Source organism: Eleutherodactylus coqui, chromosome 1, assembly GCF_035609145.1.
Source record: "Eleutherodactylus coqui strain aEleCoq1 chromosome 1, aEleCoq1.hap1, whole genome shotgun sequence".
Lineage (NCBI taxonomy): Eukaryota > Metazoa > Chordata > Amphibia > Anura > Eleutherodactylidae > Eleutherodactylus > Eleutherodactylus coqui.
Genome location: NC_089837.1, coordinates 491116248 through 491133889, shown reverse-complemented (window position 1 = coordinate 491133889; position 17642 = coordinate 491116248). Strand labels below are relative to the sequence as shown.

The window sequence follows — 17642 nt, the reverse complement described above, 5'->3', positions numbered from 1 at the left end:
CGATGCACTTAACAAGTGTGTACATGCTCTGTATGGATGGAGTGTATCAGACTGGATGCCGTCTGACACAGATCACTACTAGAGATAAGCGAGCGTACTCACTAAGGCAAACTACTCGAGCGAGTAGTGCCTTATGCGAGTACCTGCCCGCTCGTCTCTAAAGATTCGAGTGCTGGTGGGGGAGAGCGGTTAGTTGCAGGAGTGAGCAGGTGGGAGCGGGGGGGGGGGGGGGGGGGGATGGGTGGAGTGAGAGAGAGGTGTTCCTCCCCGCTCTCCCCCGCCACTCCCCGAATCTTTAGAGACGAGCGGGCAGGTACTCGCATAAGGCACTACTCATCTCTAATCACTACCCTTTAAATACTGGTGAAATATCATATGACTAGCCTGCATGTATTTTGGGCATCACATGTTTACATGTCAGCAGAACACGTTGTTTATTGGTGGAAGTTTATTTTTTTGTTCTTTGCCAAGAATGCACTTAGCCATTTACATCTAAAATTAAAAAGAAAGAAAGAAGATGAGACGGCAGACCTCAAGGTTACCTTGAGATGTACAGTTGTGGCAAACATTAACATGACACCTAAATCTTTGACCCCTTAAGGACCAGGGTGTTTTGGTATTATAGGAGATGTCCCGCGCCGAAACGGGTTTTTTTTTTTTTAAACCCCCCCCCCGTTCGGCGCGAGACAACCCCGATGCAGGGGTTAAAAAAACAACCCGCACAGCGCTTACCTGAATCCCGGCGGTCCGGCGTCTTCATACTCACCTGCTGAAGATGGCCGCCGGGATCCTCTGTCTCCATGGACCGCAGGGCTTCTGTGCGGTCCATTGCCGATTCCAGCCTCCTGATTGGCTGGAATCGGCACGTGACGGGGCGGAGCTACACGGAGCTACACGGAGCCCCATAGAGAAGAGGAGAAGACCCGGACTGCGCAAGCGCGGCTAATTTGGCCATCGGAGGGCGAAAATTAGTCGGCACCATGGAGACGAGGACGCCAGCAACGGAGCAGGTAAGTATAAAACTTTTGATAACTTCTGTATGGCTCATAATTAATGCACAATGTATATTACAAAGTGCATTATTATGGCCATGCAGAAGTGTATAGACCCACTTGCTGCCTCGGGACAACCCCTTTAAAGGACCAGACACTTTTGGGGCATTGGTGGTTTTACTGCCTTACTTTTTTTTGGCTACCAAAATTATTTTTGCTGCATTTTTTCCACCTGACATGTAGGGTTATTTTTTAATATCTTTTTTTCACTGAATTTTTTTTCTATTTTTTTTGTTTTATTAGAGGAAAAAAGTTTAAACAAAGATTTTTTTTTAAATGTATGGCTGTTTATTTTTAAAATTAATATAGTTATGCTAAAATAAAGTATGGGAATGGGTTCCTCATTTTGTTTCGGCAGTTTTGATATATAATTTGTATAGTCTCTGGTAACAGGACGCAGTTTCGGTTGGTTGATGATGGGTTGTTTTCTTTTTTATGTATATATATATATATGTTTTTTTAACATCGATGTTACCCATGACATCATAAAAGACCTTTTTTTTATTTCATACTTGTCCACCAAAGCTGGGGCATCAATAAGAGCCCCAGTTACAGGAAGAAATATCGCATTGCAGTGACAGTAGTCACTAACAGAGCTGATCTAGGTCTGGTAGGACCCAGCAGCTCTGCTGCGGCAGGAAGCTCCTGGCGGTCACTTGATTGCCGGGTCAAATAGTGGAAGTAGGACTTCCGCTTTCTCTCTTCACTACTAAAAACGCTTCTGATTTCTTCTTTGAGTCCTCGGCTGTGACTAACGCCCAGAACCAAGTGCTGCAAATTTACTGTTTGGTCCATAAGAGGTCCATAACAGTTGCTGCAAACTTTAACTTGACTTTCTCAATTACTTTTGTTGGTTTGAGTGTCAGTTTCAAAATTGATGAAATAATGTGTTTAATGTATTGAGTGTCAAGTTAACATTTGCTACATCTGTATGTGATATATAACCCTTTTTTAGATGTAGCCCCACTATACTTATAAATGTGCCCAAGTATGGTAAAGATGCAAGGGCTAGTCCAATATTTTTCAAGGTAAGGTTTGAAACCTATTGTTGCCCACTGTGCAGAAGGCTAATAGAACGCTTTAAAAGTTCTTGATTATATTCCAAATAATTTTTTCTAGTGGCCTAAAGTGGTTTTGAAATGAACACCGAATATCTGTAGATCAATGGAGGTAAAGAAATTCTAGGGTGATAATGGGTTAATATATATTATGTCCTGTTGGCCTTGGATTGGAATTCCAGGTTAATGTCTAATGTTCTTGGCGGTTTAGAACAGCAAAGAGGTTAACCTGTGATGGTCGACGACTAATGTACATGTAATTTAATTTTATTTAGTTCAAAGTACAGGGTGTCTCAAAAGTATAGAAACACTGATACAGAATGAAAATAGTTTGGCAGACAGTGATCTAATTTTGCATACAAGCTACAGGAGAAGCAGGAAACCTGTTAAGTCATCTAACCAAAATGACAGCCATTTTGAATGCTACCAGCTTAGATTTGGCTCTAATTTTTCCAATGGGAAGGTAGGTGTGATATATCAAACTGGCAGAGAATTTCACCAGAAGTAGAGTGCTGTACTTCATTTTAACATAACTTTATTTGTTCTTTTGTTACCACGGTGAACTTTCTTCATTACAGGCAATGTGAATGGTGGTGTTATGTTAAGCAGAGCGCGTTGAGATCCTCCTCTGTCAGGTGTTGCAGCAGCTGCAATTTGTAAGGATGACATTTATTTGTAGACACAATTTACTGTATGCAGACACAGCTAACCCAACATTCTTGAGACAGATGTCGATTGTTACGTTGTCGGCTCTTGCTGAATGAGGCCAGAGCAGCGGATGCTGATGCCTCATCACTAATGTTTTTTGGTCATCCAGATTTTGGTTTATCAGCCATAGAACCTGTTTCTTGGAAGTTGGAAAAACATTTTGCAATTCCACTGTGGGTAATGGGAGATTGGGTGGCATCGATTGAAATCTGCAGCAATGACACATGTGCTTCATTTACTTGACATAAGGATGATCTCAACACATTCTGCTTCAGATAGGAATAAAGTTATGTTAAAATGAAGCCCACTGTTGTTTTTCTCATTAAATTCTATGCCGGTTTGTTATATCACTCACCTACCTTCCCAATGGAAAAATCAGAGTTGAATCCAAGATGGTGGAATTCAAAATGGCCATCATTTTGGTGACATGGCCTAATTGATTTCCCCATTCCCATGCAGCTTGAAAGTAAAATTGGATTGTAGCCATTCAACAATGGATGACTATCGCCTGTAAGATGGATGAAAATGTTAGTTTTGTGTAGTTGGGAGAGAGAGAGGGAGAGAGAGATCTCCCCTCCGTTCCCCCCTGCTCTCCTCCACCGCTTCCCGCCCCCCACCGGCACCCGAATCTTTTCTTCCGAGGGGGCAGGTACTCGCTAAGGACAATGCTCGCTCGAGTAATTGCCCATAGCGAGTATGCTCGTTCATCTCTATTCGGGACCAATCTTGAAGTTGGACTGTGTCTGGTGCCCAGTTTAAGATTTGCATATCTGATCCTCAAGCGAGTCTATCGACAAATTTTAGGACATAGCTGACCCCATAGGTACGAGCCAGTGGATGGTATAAATGCTGGGATGTGGCACACACATGAGCATAATGCTTGGCCGTATAGTGGAGGAGTGCCTGCTGTTGTGAAGTGCCTTCGAGAAATGAAGTGAAATGTTAAGTGAAGTTACCTGCTGTAGTCGAGTGAGCCTTACTGAAAAGTGAGCAGCTGAGTTGAGTGTTCTCTGTGTTGAGTGCACTGCAGGGCAAGCCATGGTTGTGGAGTTTGAAAGCGAGAACTAGAGGTCTGAAAGAAGCTCTAGAGAAATCCTGGAATTTCCTGACCGTGGAAGTAGAGTATGTCCTAGGAAGTTACCTACTGTAGGCTATTGCTGTGTTGCCACGTTCTAGAGTCTGTGTTGCCAAGTTCGAATTATTGTACTGCCACTTTACTGTTCAAGTAAAGACTGCTACTGTTCACTCTTTATCTACCTACCCACAGGCCAATTATGTAATGCTCCGGATTCTATAATGTCCATACACATATAGCGGTGGTTGTATGGTGTGCCTCTGTGGCTGCTTCAACAGAAGGTAGTTTCTGGGTTCTAGGAAACCTCCTCTAAATGCATCCCTGAGATACAAAATTTTCAACCCCCAGTTGGTAACATAAACGAGGACGCACTAATTAAGAAGCAAGCACTTACTTCATGCATGGAGTCCATAACTTTAGTAAGATGATAGAATCTCTGGGAACTTGCGACAACTCCTTTATGCTTTAAGCCAATCGCTTTTGCCAGTTCTCTTATGTAGTTTGACCTCATCTCTTCAAAAAGACTTTGGCTTTTAAGACCTTCCAAAGGAACTGAAGAGAAAGACAGAATTATCTATATAAAAAAATAAAAAGGAGTATCTCTACAATCGAAACACATGAAAGCCTTGGGCGCTCTTAATACATTTGTGGCATCTGGTGGCACCTCCGTGTGTTAGACGGAAACCTACACCAGGTGCAACCTGGTGTACGTTTCAGCTATAGTGTACTCCAGTTTCTGGTGTACATTATAGTAATGTACACGCGAGCGGCGAGCGGCGTTCTGGCTCCGCCCCCTTCTACACATCATCGCGTAGCTCCGCCCCGTCACGTGTGCCGATTCCAGCCAATCAGGAGGCTGGAATCGGCAATGGACCACACAGAGCCCACGATGCACCATGGGAGAAGACCCGCGGTGCATCGTGGGTGAAGATCCCGGCGGCCATCTTGGTGAAGGAAGAAATAGGAAGAAGGAAGACGCCGCAGAGTGGGGATTCGGGTAAGTAATATATATATATCTTTTTTAACACATCCCTTGGGTTTGTCCTGCGCCGAACGGGGGGCCTATGCAAAAGAAAAAAAAAAAGTTTTGGCGCGAGACAACCCCTTTAATAGATATACACCATAGTTTTGTGCCATAAGATTCAGCAAAACCTGAATTACATTTGCTGAAATATCGACTCATTCTAGACTAAGGCGTCTAGTGGGTGGTCCGACTCTGTGACTGACCCACCCACTGGACTCCTACGCCAGGAATGACAATGGCTTAAAAATGCGAATTTCTCCCACAAAACTATATATCAATCTGCTCAGCATCTCCTGCTCTACAATATACTTTTCTCAGACTGAACAGTATTTTCAATTTGACAAACTCTGTTTGTCATAATTTGATGTTTGAAAAGTACATAAAACCTGAATTACTTTACAAATACATTGTTAGGCCGCTTTCAGACCAGCATATTTTAGCTGCGTTTTTGGTCCGTGTTTCATGGACTGTAATACAGCACTAATATAAATCTATAATGTATCTATACACATCGCTGTATTTTTCACAGCTGTTTTTTAAAGCGCAACATGGCCTATTTTTTGCAAATTGCCTTGGTATTGCTATTTTTTTCTATTGGACATATACGAATTAGTAGAAAAGATCTGAAGGCAAAAACAGATGAAATACTTATGAAATACAAATGACATTCGATTGTAGTGTCATCTACAACACATCCGTAACACGATCAGTATTATGGACATTTTACAATATGCTCGTCTTAATCCAAGCGAGGATTCGTTATTTTATATGGGTTCAGGTAGTTGCCCTCAAAATTTAACTGGTTGCTCTTGGAAACAGACAATGGTTCTGCACCATCCACTGACAGACATGTGACTTAATAGCTTGGTTCCAATGGTTATCAGAAGTCCCACAATGCACTGCTCTCAGGTAGCAAAAAACAACAGAAATCTGAATCGAGCTCTAGATGTAAAGAAATTTATGCAGGTTAGTGCAATTTTTTGTGGAACCATTTTGGAGTACATTTGGGTTCATTACGGTAATTCATCTTTTTCATGTCTTTTAAAGGAAATCTGTCACTAGCATTTTACCCTGCAAACTAAACTTTTTTTTCTAACAATTCTTCAAGGAATCTGAAACCACCTTTTTTAGTGATGCAAATTAGCAATAGACCATTTGATGGGTGGTCCGCTCCCTTTGGTTGGTCCTGGCTTTCTCTCTCCAATGTTCCCTCCAAACCTCGCTGCTTGCTTGATTATTGATGTTTCCACTCTAAGTTGGAGATGCTGTGCATTTCATAGACTAGATGTAGGACCAGTGATGTGCCAAACATCACACTCATGCACCTCGTCCGGTCTGTGAAAAGAAAGATATCTCCAGCTCAGAGCTGAAGATGTCAATCATTAAACAAAGGGTGGGGTGAGTCCGGACTATTAGAAAGGAGTGGACCTCCCATCAGATTGTCTATGGTGATTTTTTGTGGTCTTGGAAGGACTACCAGAATAAAAAGTTGTATATTGTTGCTTCTGTTCATATCGTCCAAGGTTGGGACAGGTTTAGCATACAGGGTAATGTCATAATGGTGTCAGAATTTCTCTAAGCATGCTTGCTTGGCCTTCTTGCAACTTCTCACTGAAGGTCAACAATATGAAATGGAGGGCGGCTAACTCCCAGCACTGCCACCAATCAGTTACTTGAAGACGCCATGGTCATTAGTCACGTGGCTTATGAACAGCTCAGTCCTATTCAAGTAAATGGGAATGAGCTACCAGCTACAGCCTAGTATGGAATGAAGAGGCCAGATTGCTCACGGGAGCCCCACGTCTCTTTACTCAGCTGATCGGCAGAGCAACCAAGAGTCACACTCAAAGCAAACTCATATTGATGGCCTACCCTAACGATAGGACATCAATATTTCTGTCAAGGAAAACCCTTTTAAATACATCCTTATTTCAATGAAGGGTGAATTGTGGGCAAGAGAACTGCTGGAAAAAATCTGAGTGGGTTTTGGGGTATGCTGTGGATTATTAAATGTGCCAAATTTCGATGTAACATATGGAACTTGCCGCAGATTAGATTTGATTTTGCAGCGGATTCCCTGCAAAGTCCAAAGAGTATATTTTCTAGCACATCGTATACCGTATGGCTCGCAGAAGACGTTGTGCGTGAACAGATGCCAGTCACTGGTGATCACATTTTTTTATTTCAATCACCGTTGACGCCATCTTTCATTACAATATTGTATTACTCACTTGTGTTCAAGAGTAGCAGAGCCTTCATGCACAGGAATTCCTCATGGCTGATTTGCAGTTTTACAAACTCCTGTGGCAGCTGTCTCATCGAGAGGCAAAGGGCATAAAAAGACGAGTCTTTCATTCGTTGTCTGAGAAAACAAATGTCTTCATTTAGGAATCATGAAGATATGAAGTTGATGGTCATAGTTGATGATACTCTTCAACACTGATCTCCGGAAAAACTGGGTATATTGAACATGTGTTTAAATGTTTCTATGACCTGTTTGGGCAAATGGATGCCATAGAACACGATCTCCAACATGGGACCGCTCTCTTTGTACCAGAATGAAGAGTCCCTCAGAAAGACTAGACCCCTTCCTGGTAGACCTTGTGAATGGTCATCCTATATTTGGTGCAGGGGAAATGCTAGACTGTCCACAGTTTACCGGGGGCACCAATACAGGACTCAGCGCAACTAGCACACGTTGTTAAAAGGGTTGTGTGTCTTAGCTCAACTGCTTTAATGGCCCATAATTTGCATGTAACACACAAACCCTCCACACTCGTACTGATCCAAACTTACAGAACCATAAGGATCAATGTGAATGTAGGTTCCATATTAAATACTTACTCATTCAATACTAAATCTGGTGCAAAGTACAGCATTTGCCCGCTGACATGCTGGTAGGACCTCCATCCCATGGCAAACACCATCAAACTCATCCATGAATATTGCAAAAGTATAATCTGATCATCAATGTGGAGATTCCTAAATCCTACAATCAGAAATTAAATAATTAAGATAGAGCTGAGAAATAATGGGGTGCATTTTTAATAAGGCAAGGTTTTACATTGAAAGGGATTGTACATCTACTTAGATTACAGGAGGCCAACCTTATAGATGTTGGGGAAGGTCCTATAACTGGGATGGGAGAAAGTAAGGGGAAGGAGCAAACCCAAAGGAGTATCAAAGGCTTGAGTTCTATGTGAGTTTTGAGGAGGATTATGCAAAGTAGGTGGTGGAGGTGCTGCCAATGGTGGCCACCAGACTATATGCGGTAACAAATCTGGTATCTTGGCGCCACTCTCCGACTTCTCTTTTATTCATTAATTAAAAACCAGCAAAATATATGTGTTTCGAGGTAAACCCCTTCATCAATCATCCTGGGGGAAGCATCACTCTTGGGACGGCAAAAGAATGAACCCAAACGTGCTAGTGACACCAGGAGTGGAGAAGACCAGGGTTGTGACGCCAGGAGAAGTGGAAGTCCTTATAGCTGGACTGGAGGTAGAGAAATGGAGGCCCATAACAAAAGCTGAAATGGGGCTTTGCTCCTACTGCTGGTTCACATGTCATCCATTGACAGGAGCTCTCTCCTCATCCCAGGTAGATAAAATGGTGTCAGGGCGGTCAAACTAGTTTTATTTCTCATTTGATAATGCTCTAATGTCCATGTAGAGGCCACCACACCTGTTCTGAAGCAGCTCCCCTACAATAGCACCACAGCAACCCCATAAAAACTGGCGCAACAGTTCATCCATTCTTGTTTACAAGTCACCAAGTATTGCTACCAAATTTTGCTGTACATATTGGAAAGGCATTTTTTTCCCCTTAGATTACAGGTAGTTAATCTTATAGATGTTTGTGCCCCAGAAGAGGGGTACTGTATACTAAGAGAAGTGTGTGGGGGGAGCAGGGACTGAAAAACTAAAATGGGGCTTCCCTATTGCAACACTATACTCTCTTACTGCTAAATGTTTCCTTTCAGGCTGTCTCGCAGCTCTATTCCTGTTTGGCGATCTATCCTTGGCTACCACTCACAGACGTCTTGTTCCTCTATGGGTCATATGCATAACATCTGGCCTCTTAACTCCCCCAGCAGTTTAGGACATTACCGTTTTGGATGAACAGAGGTCGTTCTACTTTAAATGGCTTTAGATCTGAATCTAAATACAACATTCCCAACTAAATATTAAATGGCTGTTTTAAAGCTAAGATTTTTGGTTTTAAAATGACACCAAAAGCATGTCAGTAGCCCTGATAGAACCGGAGTTACAGCTATGGGATGTTTAGTTGGGAATACTGAATTTAGAGTTGTCACTTCAGTCAGTGTGCGTATAGCAAACTGGAAATGGGAGGGGAGGCCATCGGCAGTGGAGAAGATCTGTGATTCTCCTGTCTTACCCCCTGTCTTAGGGGAGCAATTACATGAATTTTTGTTCATGGTATCACTTCCATCAATCAGAGAGCATATCTGCTCTATGATTGACACATATGGGGTTTTCCCCAGAAAAGGAATGAAATTATAAGGACTTGCTCATCTAATTACTCCTCTACATCATTTAATTCTAAAGATACTGCATTAATTGTTGACTGAGACATCAACATTTAAAAAAAAAAAAAAAATTAAAGACATTTCCCCTCTACACAAGGCTTTAAATATTGAAAAAAAAAAAAAATAACTACACATAATTAGTATCGCCACATCCACAACAACCCATACTATAAAATATTACATAATTTATCCAGCACGGTAAATTCCATAAAAAGAACAAACTAAAAAAAATGCCAAAATAGCCTTTTTCTGATCATATCACTTCCCCAAAACATAAATAAAAAGTAATTAAAAACTTCTATATACCGCAAAATGGTACCAATAGAAACTACAAGATGTATCACAAAAATAGGCCTGAAACAGCTTGACTGAAAAAGAAAAATGCTCTGGTCCTGGAACATGGTGCCACACATAAGTATTTTAGTAAAAAAGACAAAGTGTTTATATTGTGCGTAAGTGGTAAAACACAATAAAACCCTCTATAAATTTGGTGATGTCATAATGCCCCTTAGAATAAAAGTAACATAATAATTATAGCATACTGTGAGTGCCATAAAAACAAATAGCAAACAACAGTGTGAAATTGCTCTTTTTCAAGTGCTCAGCAGCAAAAAAAACAATAAAAGTTATTCAGTACACTATGTGTATCCAAAATTGGTTCCTATAAAAACTAGAATTTGTCCCGAAAATTCAAGGTCTCCTACACTGAGGAAAAAATTAAAAAGTTATGACCGCTGGAACACAAAGGAGGAAACGATTTAGTGGCTCTTAAGGCTAAAATTAGTTATGACACTGAGAGGTCTAATAGGTTAAAGCGACTGAGTTCTGCACCAACTATATTTACATGAGACTTAACCCTTTCCAATCCACTGTCCGACGTCTAAAGACATTCTGATTGAAGTCTGTACAGCTCCGATGTCGGAAGACGTCTGTCAGAGTATTCTTACTGTATATTACTGGCTGCTCTATTGTCCGGGGCCTCTCCAGCTTGTCCCATGGCACAGTACTGGCTATGATCAGCAGATGGCACCATTGTATAACGGCAGAAAGAGAAACCCCCCTAGGAATCCCTGAATCCAAAATTGGATTGCAAAGGGTTAAATTCAAAATCTACAATAAAAAAGTGACATTTTTAACGCAACTGTTGGGGGGCTGAGGGGCCAGTAGAGACAAAAGTCTCTGCCTTCTTCCAGTCCTCCATTGCTAAGGTCCATTTAGATCTAGTAATCTGCACTCAGTACTTGAAAAAGGGCTATATTTGTGAAGGCCGAAACGCGTTGTACGGAATAAACTTGTGGAATATACTTCTGTTGCCGACCACGATTTATACGCCCACCAGGACTGGGGGAACCTGAGCTCAGGCACCCCTGTGAAGTAAGTTGTTTGCCTTGTCATCACTTCTCTGATAAGAACACCGCTGGAGCGCAGAGTTTTTTCTGTCACCCACTCCCTGTTCTTTTCTCTGTCATATTTTATGATTGGAGCATACTCAGGTCGCCCTCCTGCACCGCATGGGATATCTATTTGATCGGCGCACGTTCTTCATAATCTAAGGAGATTCTGGATTATATACCCACGGACATTTATATTTATAATTGTTTGGTATATTCGATTATCATATTGGGTGAATCAATTTTATCTCTTACCATTGCATTTCCCCTTCTCATTTCCCCTCGGAGCGCTGCCTTAGAACTTTCTACCTGGCTACCGTTGTGATAGACGTCTCCCTGCCCTGATCTCCTTCTGACTTACTACAATTTTTGCCTGCTGTCTTGGTACCATGTTTTGGCATCACCTGCTCATCTAAATGTCAGCCATTGTTAATAGAGTCTACTTCCGGGTTAGGGATTTTGGTATTTGCTGTGGCAAAGTCCATCCTCATGAAGGTTAAGAGTGAAGAACACACAATCCCTTAGACTCCGTTCCTTGACTTATGTCTATGTCAAATCTGTAATTAACCCAGTAGGTCCACACCATCTCTGTTGACCTCATGTCATCTATTCGTGCTGGATTATACCATTTTAACCACCCATTCCTGACTACTTTCTCCTGGTAGGTAAAAAGGTATCAGGGCTCATCTACTCTTTATCATGCATAATTACAACGTAAAGAAACTATTCATGAACCCATAATTGGACCATTTCTTACCTGGTAAAGATTTTGACCACTTCACAACACAAAGAAGTTGCCGTTCACACAGCTGATTGAGGCTACACAACAAGGCGCTAGGAGTTTCAGGCTGGGTGTTATCATATCCTGCATATACCACCTCTGGCTCTATACTTTGTAATATCTGCAGTAACTCTGGGACATACTGAATTTCCTGAGTTTGACTTGTGGATAGTCTTCGTGCCATAGCCTGTTGAGTTTCAAGGGGGCTGGACTGTTGAATGAATACTGTTTCCATCTCTCTTCCTGACTTCATTCTGTTAAACTTTTTGAACTTCCGACCTAAGAAAAGCAAAGTAAAAGACAATTTTAACGTAATGGAAGACTTAAAGAGATGGTACAGTTTTAGAAAACCATGACAATTTTTTTCTAAAAACAGCGCCACACCAGGCCAGAGGTTGTGTGTGGTACTGCAGCTTTCCCCCAGAACTCTTGCACGAGATTTCCTCTGGATTTCCATCCCGTGAGAACCCATCCTTAGGGTTTGTATTGAAGGGAATGTGTCATCAGAAAAAAAAACTATTACGTAAATCACAATTTTGTGTTAAATTTTATTTTTACAGAATTTTTTGTATTTTTGTTAAACTTTTGGTCACAATCTATATTGAAAAATAAACCTTCTAGAATCTTGCATTTTTCACACTGATCACAGATCCTAATATTCGTCTAATACTTCCTGATTTGCAGAGAAAGTTTTAAACAATCATCTCACTAACATCACAGGCCAAATTACACTGAGAGCTAACACCTATATGTAGATGGTACTGGTGTATCTTGTCTCCACCAGAAGTATGGGTGGCGACATAGTGATATACTGTAGCCGCCCTGTTTACGCCCCCAAGTTCCTGATCGGTTGGCTTAGCCGGTTGCTGGAGTAGCAGCAGCCATGGCAGGGAATATCTGGGCGGACTCACGGTTGGTGAGTGCGCTGTTTGCGGCAGCCCCAGTAGATCCGGGGTCACTTGTTGGCGGCAGAGTCGGCACTGAGAGGGTGGGACGGGAGTTGCCGCCGAGACCGCAGTGGAGAGTGAACTCAGCATGCCTGTTAGTATGTGCTTGTGTCCCTCAGCGCCACTGAAATTTGACCCGCTGTATCTCTTCTCTTGCTGCTGTTGAGAGAGCGCCGCTGCCTTCTGCGACTCCATCCATATGCAGGTATGCTGAGAGCAGGGCCAACATAAGCCCTGCTCCTGAAGGTCATGAGCACCCCGATGGGTTTATTTTCAGTGCAGGAGCCGCTACGGCACAAGGGAGAGCGGCAGAGTGAGTGACAGGAGGTGGCAGCAGGGCTAATAGCAGTAAGGACGCGTAGAAAAGTGACAGCTGCCAACCGTCCATACAACGCCAGCCAATCAGGAACTTGGGGGCGTAAACAGGGTGGCTACAGTCCATCACTATGTCTCCACCCATACTTCTGGTGGAGACAAGATACACCAGTACCTATGTAAATAACACAGCATCCACTATTCACAATAGGTATAGGCTGTGACTATCTACCCCCCCCCCCCCCTGCAAAATGACCCCAGCACAGGTCACAGAAAATGTCTAGAAGCGTCTCCCGAACAAGTCAATGGATCCCCTCCTGTCGATTGTGTGAATGGCCCATGAAGCTGCTGTAAAGCATATCTCTAAATGCCGTTCAATGTAGCTCAGGAAATATGGCCACCCCAATAGTTATGTACAGACATCAGAACAAAAATTAGAAAAATGCAAAACATTTTTCTAACTGGTTTTAATTAATTACAAAAATGTTGGTGATATAGTTCCTTTCAATGACAATGGCAGGTTTCAGGTTGCTATCATTATTTAGGGCCTGTTTTTTGTTTTCCAATCCATCCTCTATTGTCCTTGATGTTATCAGTTAACACATTTAGATGTAAATCCATGCATGTACAGTATATTAGGTAAAAATCACCTAAAGAGGGTGTAAATGTATTTTGGATAAATACTATCCACAGAATCAGCAGAGAATGAGGCCACCAGGTATAGAAAACTAAATCAAAAGGTCCACTAGCTAGACCTGAAAAGTTGTGGATCATAAGCAGTGACTGTAGGTTAAGCCACTAAGGCACCCAGGATAAGAAACTAAACAATAAGGTCTACCTACTGAGCCTAAAAATGTGTGGATCATCAGAAGTGGCTGTAGGTTAAGCTACAAGTCCACCAGGGATAAGAAACTAAACAACAAGGTCTACCTACTGAACCTAAAAATGTGTGGATCATCAGAAGTGGCTGTAGGTTAAAGGGGTTGTCTCGAGGCAAGAGTGGAATTTTTTTATTGCCCAGTCCCCCTTTTTAAGCATACATAACTATGCACAACCAGACGCCCCGCAGCCGCCGACCGGACCCCGGGATTGAACGCGGCCGACCACGGCACACAGTCACCCACCGCCAGGCAGCAGGTAACCGGCGCTAGGCCCCGGCTCCCCCGTGCTAGGCCCCGGCTCCCCCGCGCTAGGCCCCTGACAACAGACGAAGGCTCCGGGGCCCAGCGGTAGGCCTCGGGGCCCAGCGGCAGTCCCCTCAAGACAGGTGAAGGTCCCGGGCCACAGCGGTAGGCCCTGGAGCCCAGCGCTAGGCTCCGGGGTCCAGCGCTAGGCTCCGGGGCCCAGCGCTAGGACACCCGGAGGGGCCCACGCCTGTTAGTGACACATCACCCCCGACCCATCACTTACCAGGGTGGCTTCTCGGGACAGCTGGGCGGCTTCTCGGGACAGCTGGGCGGCTCAAGTTTCTGCACCTTTCTCTAAGAGAGGATGGTACAGAATGGCCGCTCCAGCGCGCTCCCGAGAATTTACAGCTCATCTGCGTATGCGCAGAAGAGCTGTAGCGGCGAGCACGCTGAAGTGGCTCGTGCTCAGAGCAGAAGAACGGACTGCGCAAGCGCGTCTAAAAAAGCAAGCCGCTGGCGAAATTAGACGGAACCATGGAGACGTGGACGCTAGCAATGGAGCAGGTAAGTGAATAACTTCTGTATGGCTCATATTTAATGCACGATGTATATTACAAAGTGCATTAATATGGCCATACAGAAGTGTATAACCCCACTTGCAGCCGCGAGACAACCCCTTTAAGCTACAAGTCCACCAGGGATAAGAAACTAAACAACAAAGTCCACCTTCTGGACCTGAAAAGCTGTGGACCAAAAGCAGTAAATGTAGGTTAAGCTACAAGTCCACCAGGAATAAGAAACTAAACAACAAAGTCCACCTTCTGGACCTGAAAAGCTCTGGAATAAAAGTCACTAGGTCACTAGTGATAAACAATAAGGTCCACCTACTGGCCTCAAAGGCTGTGGAGTATCAACAATGATTTAGGTTAAGCCACTAGGTCACTAAGAATAAATTAAACAACATGATCCATCTAGTGGGCTTGAAAAGTTGGGGATCATCATCAGCAACTGTAGGATAAGCCACTAAGCCACCAAGTAAAGGATACTAAAGCAGATGTTCCACTAACTAGGATGGATAGGACTGGATGATCAGTAAAAACTATGAGTTAAGCCACTAGGCCACCAGGAATAAGATATTAAACCACGAGTTCCACCTACTGGGATGGGAAAGGACTGGATGATCAATAAGGACTGTGGGTTAGGTCACTCAGCCAGCAAGGATAGGAAACTTAACCACAAATTCCTCCTATTGGGTCTAAAAAAGTGGAGAATCTTTCGAAATTAAGGTCTTATCAAATTCAGAAATTCATAGTTGAGTGGCTGGAAATGATACGGGAGGCATGGTCTGCCCATATTGCTATCACCATTGTATCCTTGATTAGTGAGATGACAGGGATGGAGTATGGGATGGGGGGATGTTACTAATTTGTTTACTAATTAAGCTTTACAAAGCATGCAAGAAACGTACACTGAGGAGCCAGATACATCTATTACAGCCCATAACGTGCTTCATTGTACCATTATTTATAACGACTCTTCAGTTTTTAATTGTGATATTAAAAAACATATTTCATAATTTACTGTAAAAACATAATCCAATAATTAGTTGTATTTTTCAAACTCCCCTGAGGTAATTTCCGCTAATGCATTTAGCCGTGCTGTGACTAATGCTAACTTCAAGATAATTACAGTCTAAATCCTTTAGTCTGATGTTTTAATTTTTACTCAAGATTACCTTTTAGTAATATAATACTGCATGTTTCTGTCATAGAAGATCTAGAGGTTTATGAAAAACCCATTAACGACCAGTCCTTTTTTGACCTTAAAGAGGTTTTACCATGATCAAAACTCATCATCCAGCCATAGCATAGATAGTATAGGGGGTGGACAAAAATATGGAAACACCTACGAAATGCAAGGGATTTTAATCATTAGCGTTGAGCTGCCCTTTTGGCCCCTGCTTGGCTGAGAGCTTTCCTGGCAAATTTGTATTTACTTCACCTCTTGCCCTGCTGGGAGCCAGCTGGTAACAGCAGCTGAGTGGCTCAAACCCTGGACTAATGGAACCTTGCTTGGGCAGATGTTCACTTCTTCCCAGCAGCATCTGTGTCATATTACCTCCAATTAAAATTGGTCTCCACATGTCTTATTGAAATATAATTAATAATCCTTTGTAACGTAAGACATTTTGTATGGTGTTTCCACATTTTTGTCCACCCTCTGTAAGTGTCTGATCAGTGGAGGTCTGACCGGTGGGAGCCCCACTGATCACAAGTAGGGGGTCCGCAAGTATGGGGTCCTCTTTGTGAATGGAGTAGTAATGTGTATGTGTAACCATTTACGACCTATGTGACTGATAGAAGAAGCTGTACATGATTGGACCCCCAATACAGACTTATCACTTATCCTGTGCACAGGTGATGAGTTTTGATTATGAGAAGACCCCTTTAAAAGTAACTTTTCATCAGGTTCCTACTGTCTATGGCTCAGGCAGCATGAACAGATAGGGCATGGGACAGATTTGCCTATTTGGCCCATGTACGTTTTATTCTGGAACGCTGCTACGTTTCGGACAAAAACATAATTAAAAGTTTGTCTCAGACCTGAGCTCTCAGAGCTATCAAGTCTAAGGGGCGGGCCATGCTGTAGCAGGGTCTCCCTATCCACAGCATGAAGAGTGAAAGCTCCTTTCCCGGCTTATATATTGGGAGAGGAGCTGTCAATCTTGATGACACAGGTGGGCAGAGCTTGGAACAGCCCGCCTATTTGACTCGGAGCTTCATTCCAGCTGAGCTCCAAGTCAAACTTCTAAGTACTGTCTGTTGTTTTCTGAAATGTAGCCATGTTTCGGAATAAAATATACATGGGCAAATGGAAATATCTGTCCGGGGTTCATGCTGTCCGTGGTTCAGGCAGCATGAACCTGGGGACAGGTTCACTTTAATGAGGCACTAAATGTTTTACACTAAGTCAATTTTTTGAGAATTTCCCTCCAACATGTTTATTGTTACATTTTTATTGATTTTTTTCTAATCCCATCAAAGAAATTACATGTTTATTTTAAATTGATACAGTATTAGCATATTCTTGTAGACTAATACATTATGATCTGTGCCACTATGACACAGGTTGTGGTAAGGGTAACATTTAGTATACCTTAACAGCAGGCTGAGTATACAGACAGCCCTGAGGTCCTTTCTTGGGCGTTCAACTGTAGATTTCTAAAGCCCTTTAATCAGTTAAAAGGAACCTGCCGGTTTGATTATGCTGACCAAACTACAGGCAGCTTGCTATAGAGCAGAATGAGCTGAGCAGAATGATATATAGTTTTGTGGGAAAAGATTCAGTATTAGTTGCTATTTATTCATTTACATTCCTGCTCATTCTGGAGTCAGGAGTCCAGTGGGCGGTCCTATCAGTGATTGACAGCTATCTATGTATGATTGTGCACTAGTGAACCAAAACAACAGTCCCAAATCTAAAGGGGAAAAGAGTTATTGTTACAGTTTGCTGCTGACCTACCCTTCCTGGTGACTGAAACATACATACTTCCCTCCTTCTTCACAGGCGCCTGGCTACAGCATCGGTTCTAGCACTGGTAGTGGCCGGAAGTTG

At 42.8% G+C, this 17642-nt stretch overlaps 1 protein-coding gene across 1 annotated transcript in view; it reads right to left on the bottom strand.

Moving 5' to 3' along the window:
- The window catches only part of PGR (progesterone receptor), a 77566-nt gene that overhangs the window by 3787 nt on the left and 56137 nt on the right, over positions 1 to 17642 (bottom strand). The window contains exons 4-7 of the mRNA XM_066586570.1: positions 11615 to 11917; positions 7762 to 7906; positions 7149 to 7279; positions 4288 to 4445 (exon numbers count right to left, since the gene is read on the bottom strand). Of these exons, the coding sequence (XP_066442667.1) occupies positions 4288 to 4445; positions 7149 to 7279; positions 7762 to 7906; positions 11615 to 11917 (737 nt within the window). The remainder of the gene's footprint in view (positions 1 to 4287; positions 4446 to 7148; positions 7280 to 7761; positions 7907 to 11614; positions 11918 to 17642) is intronic.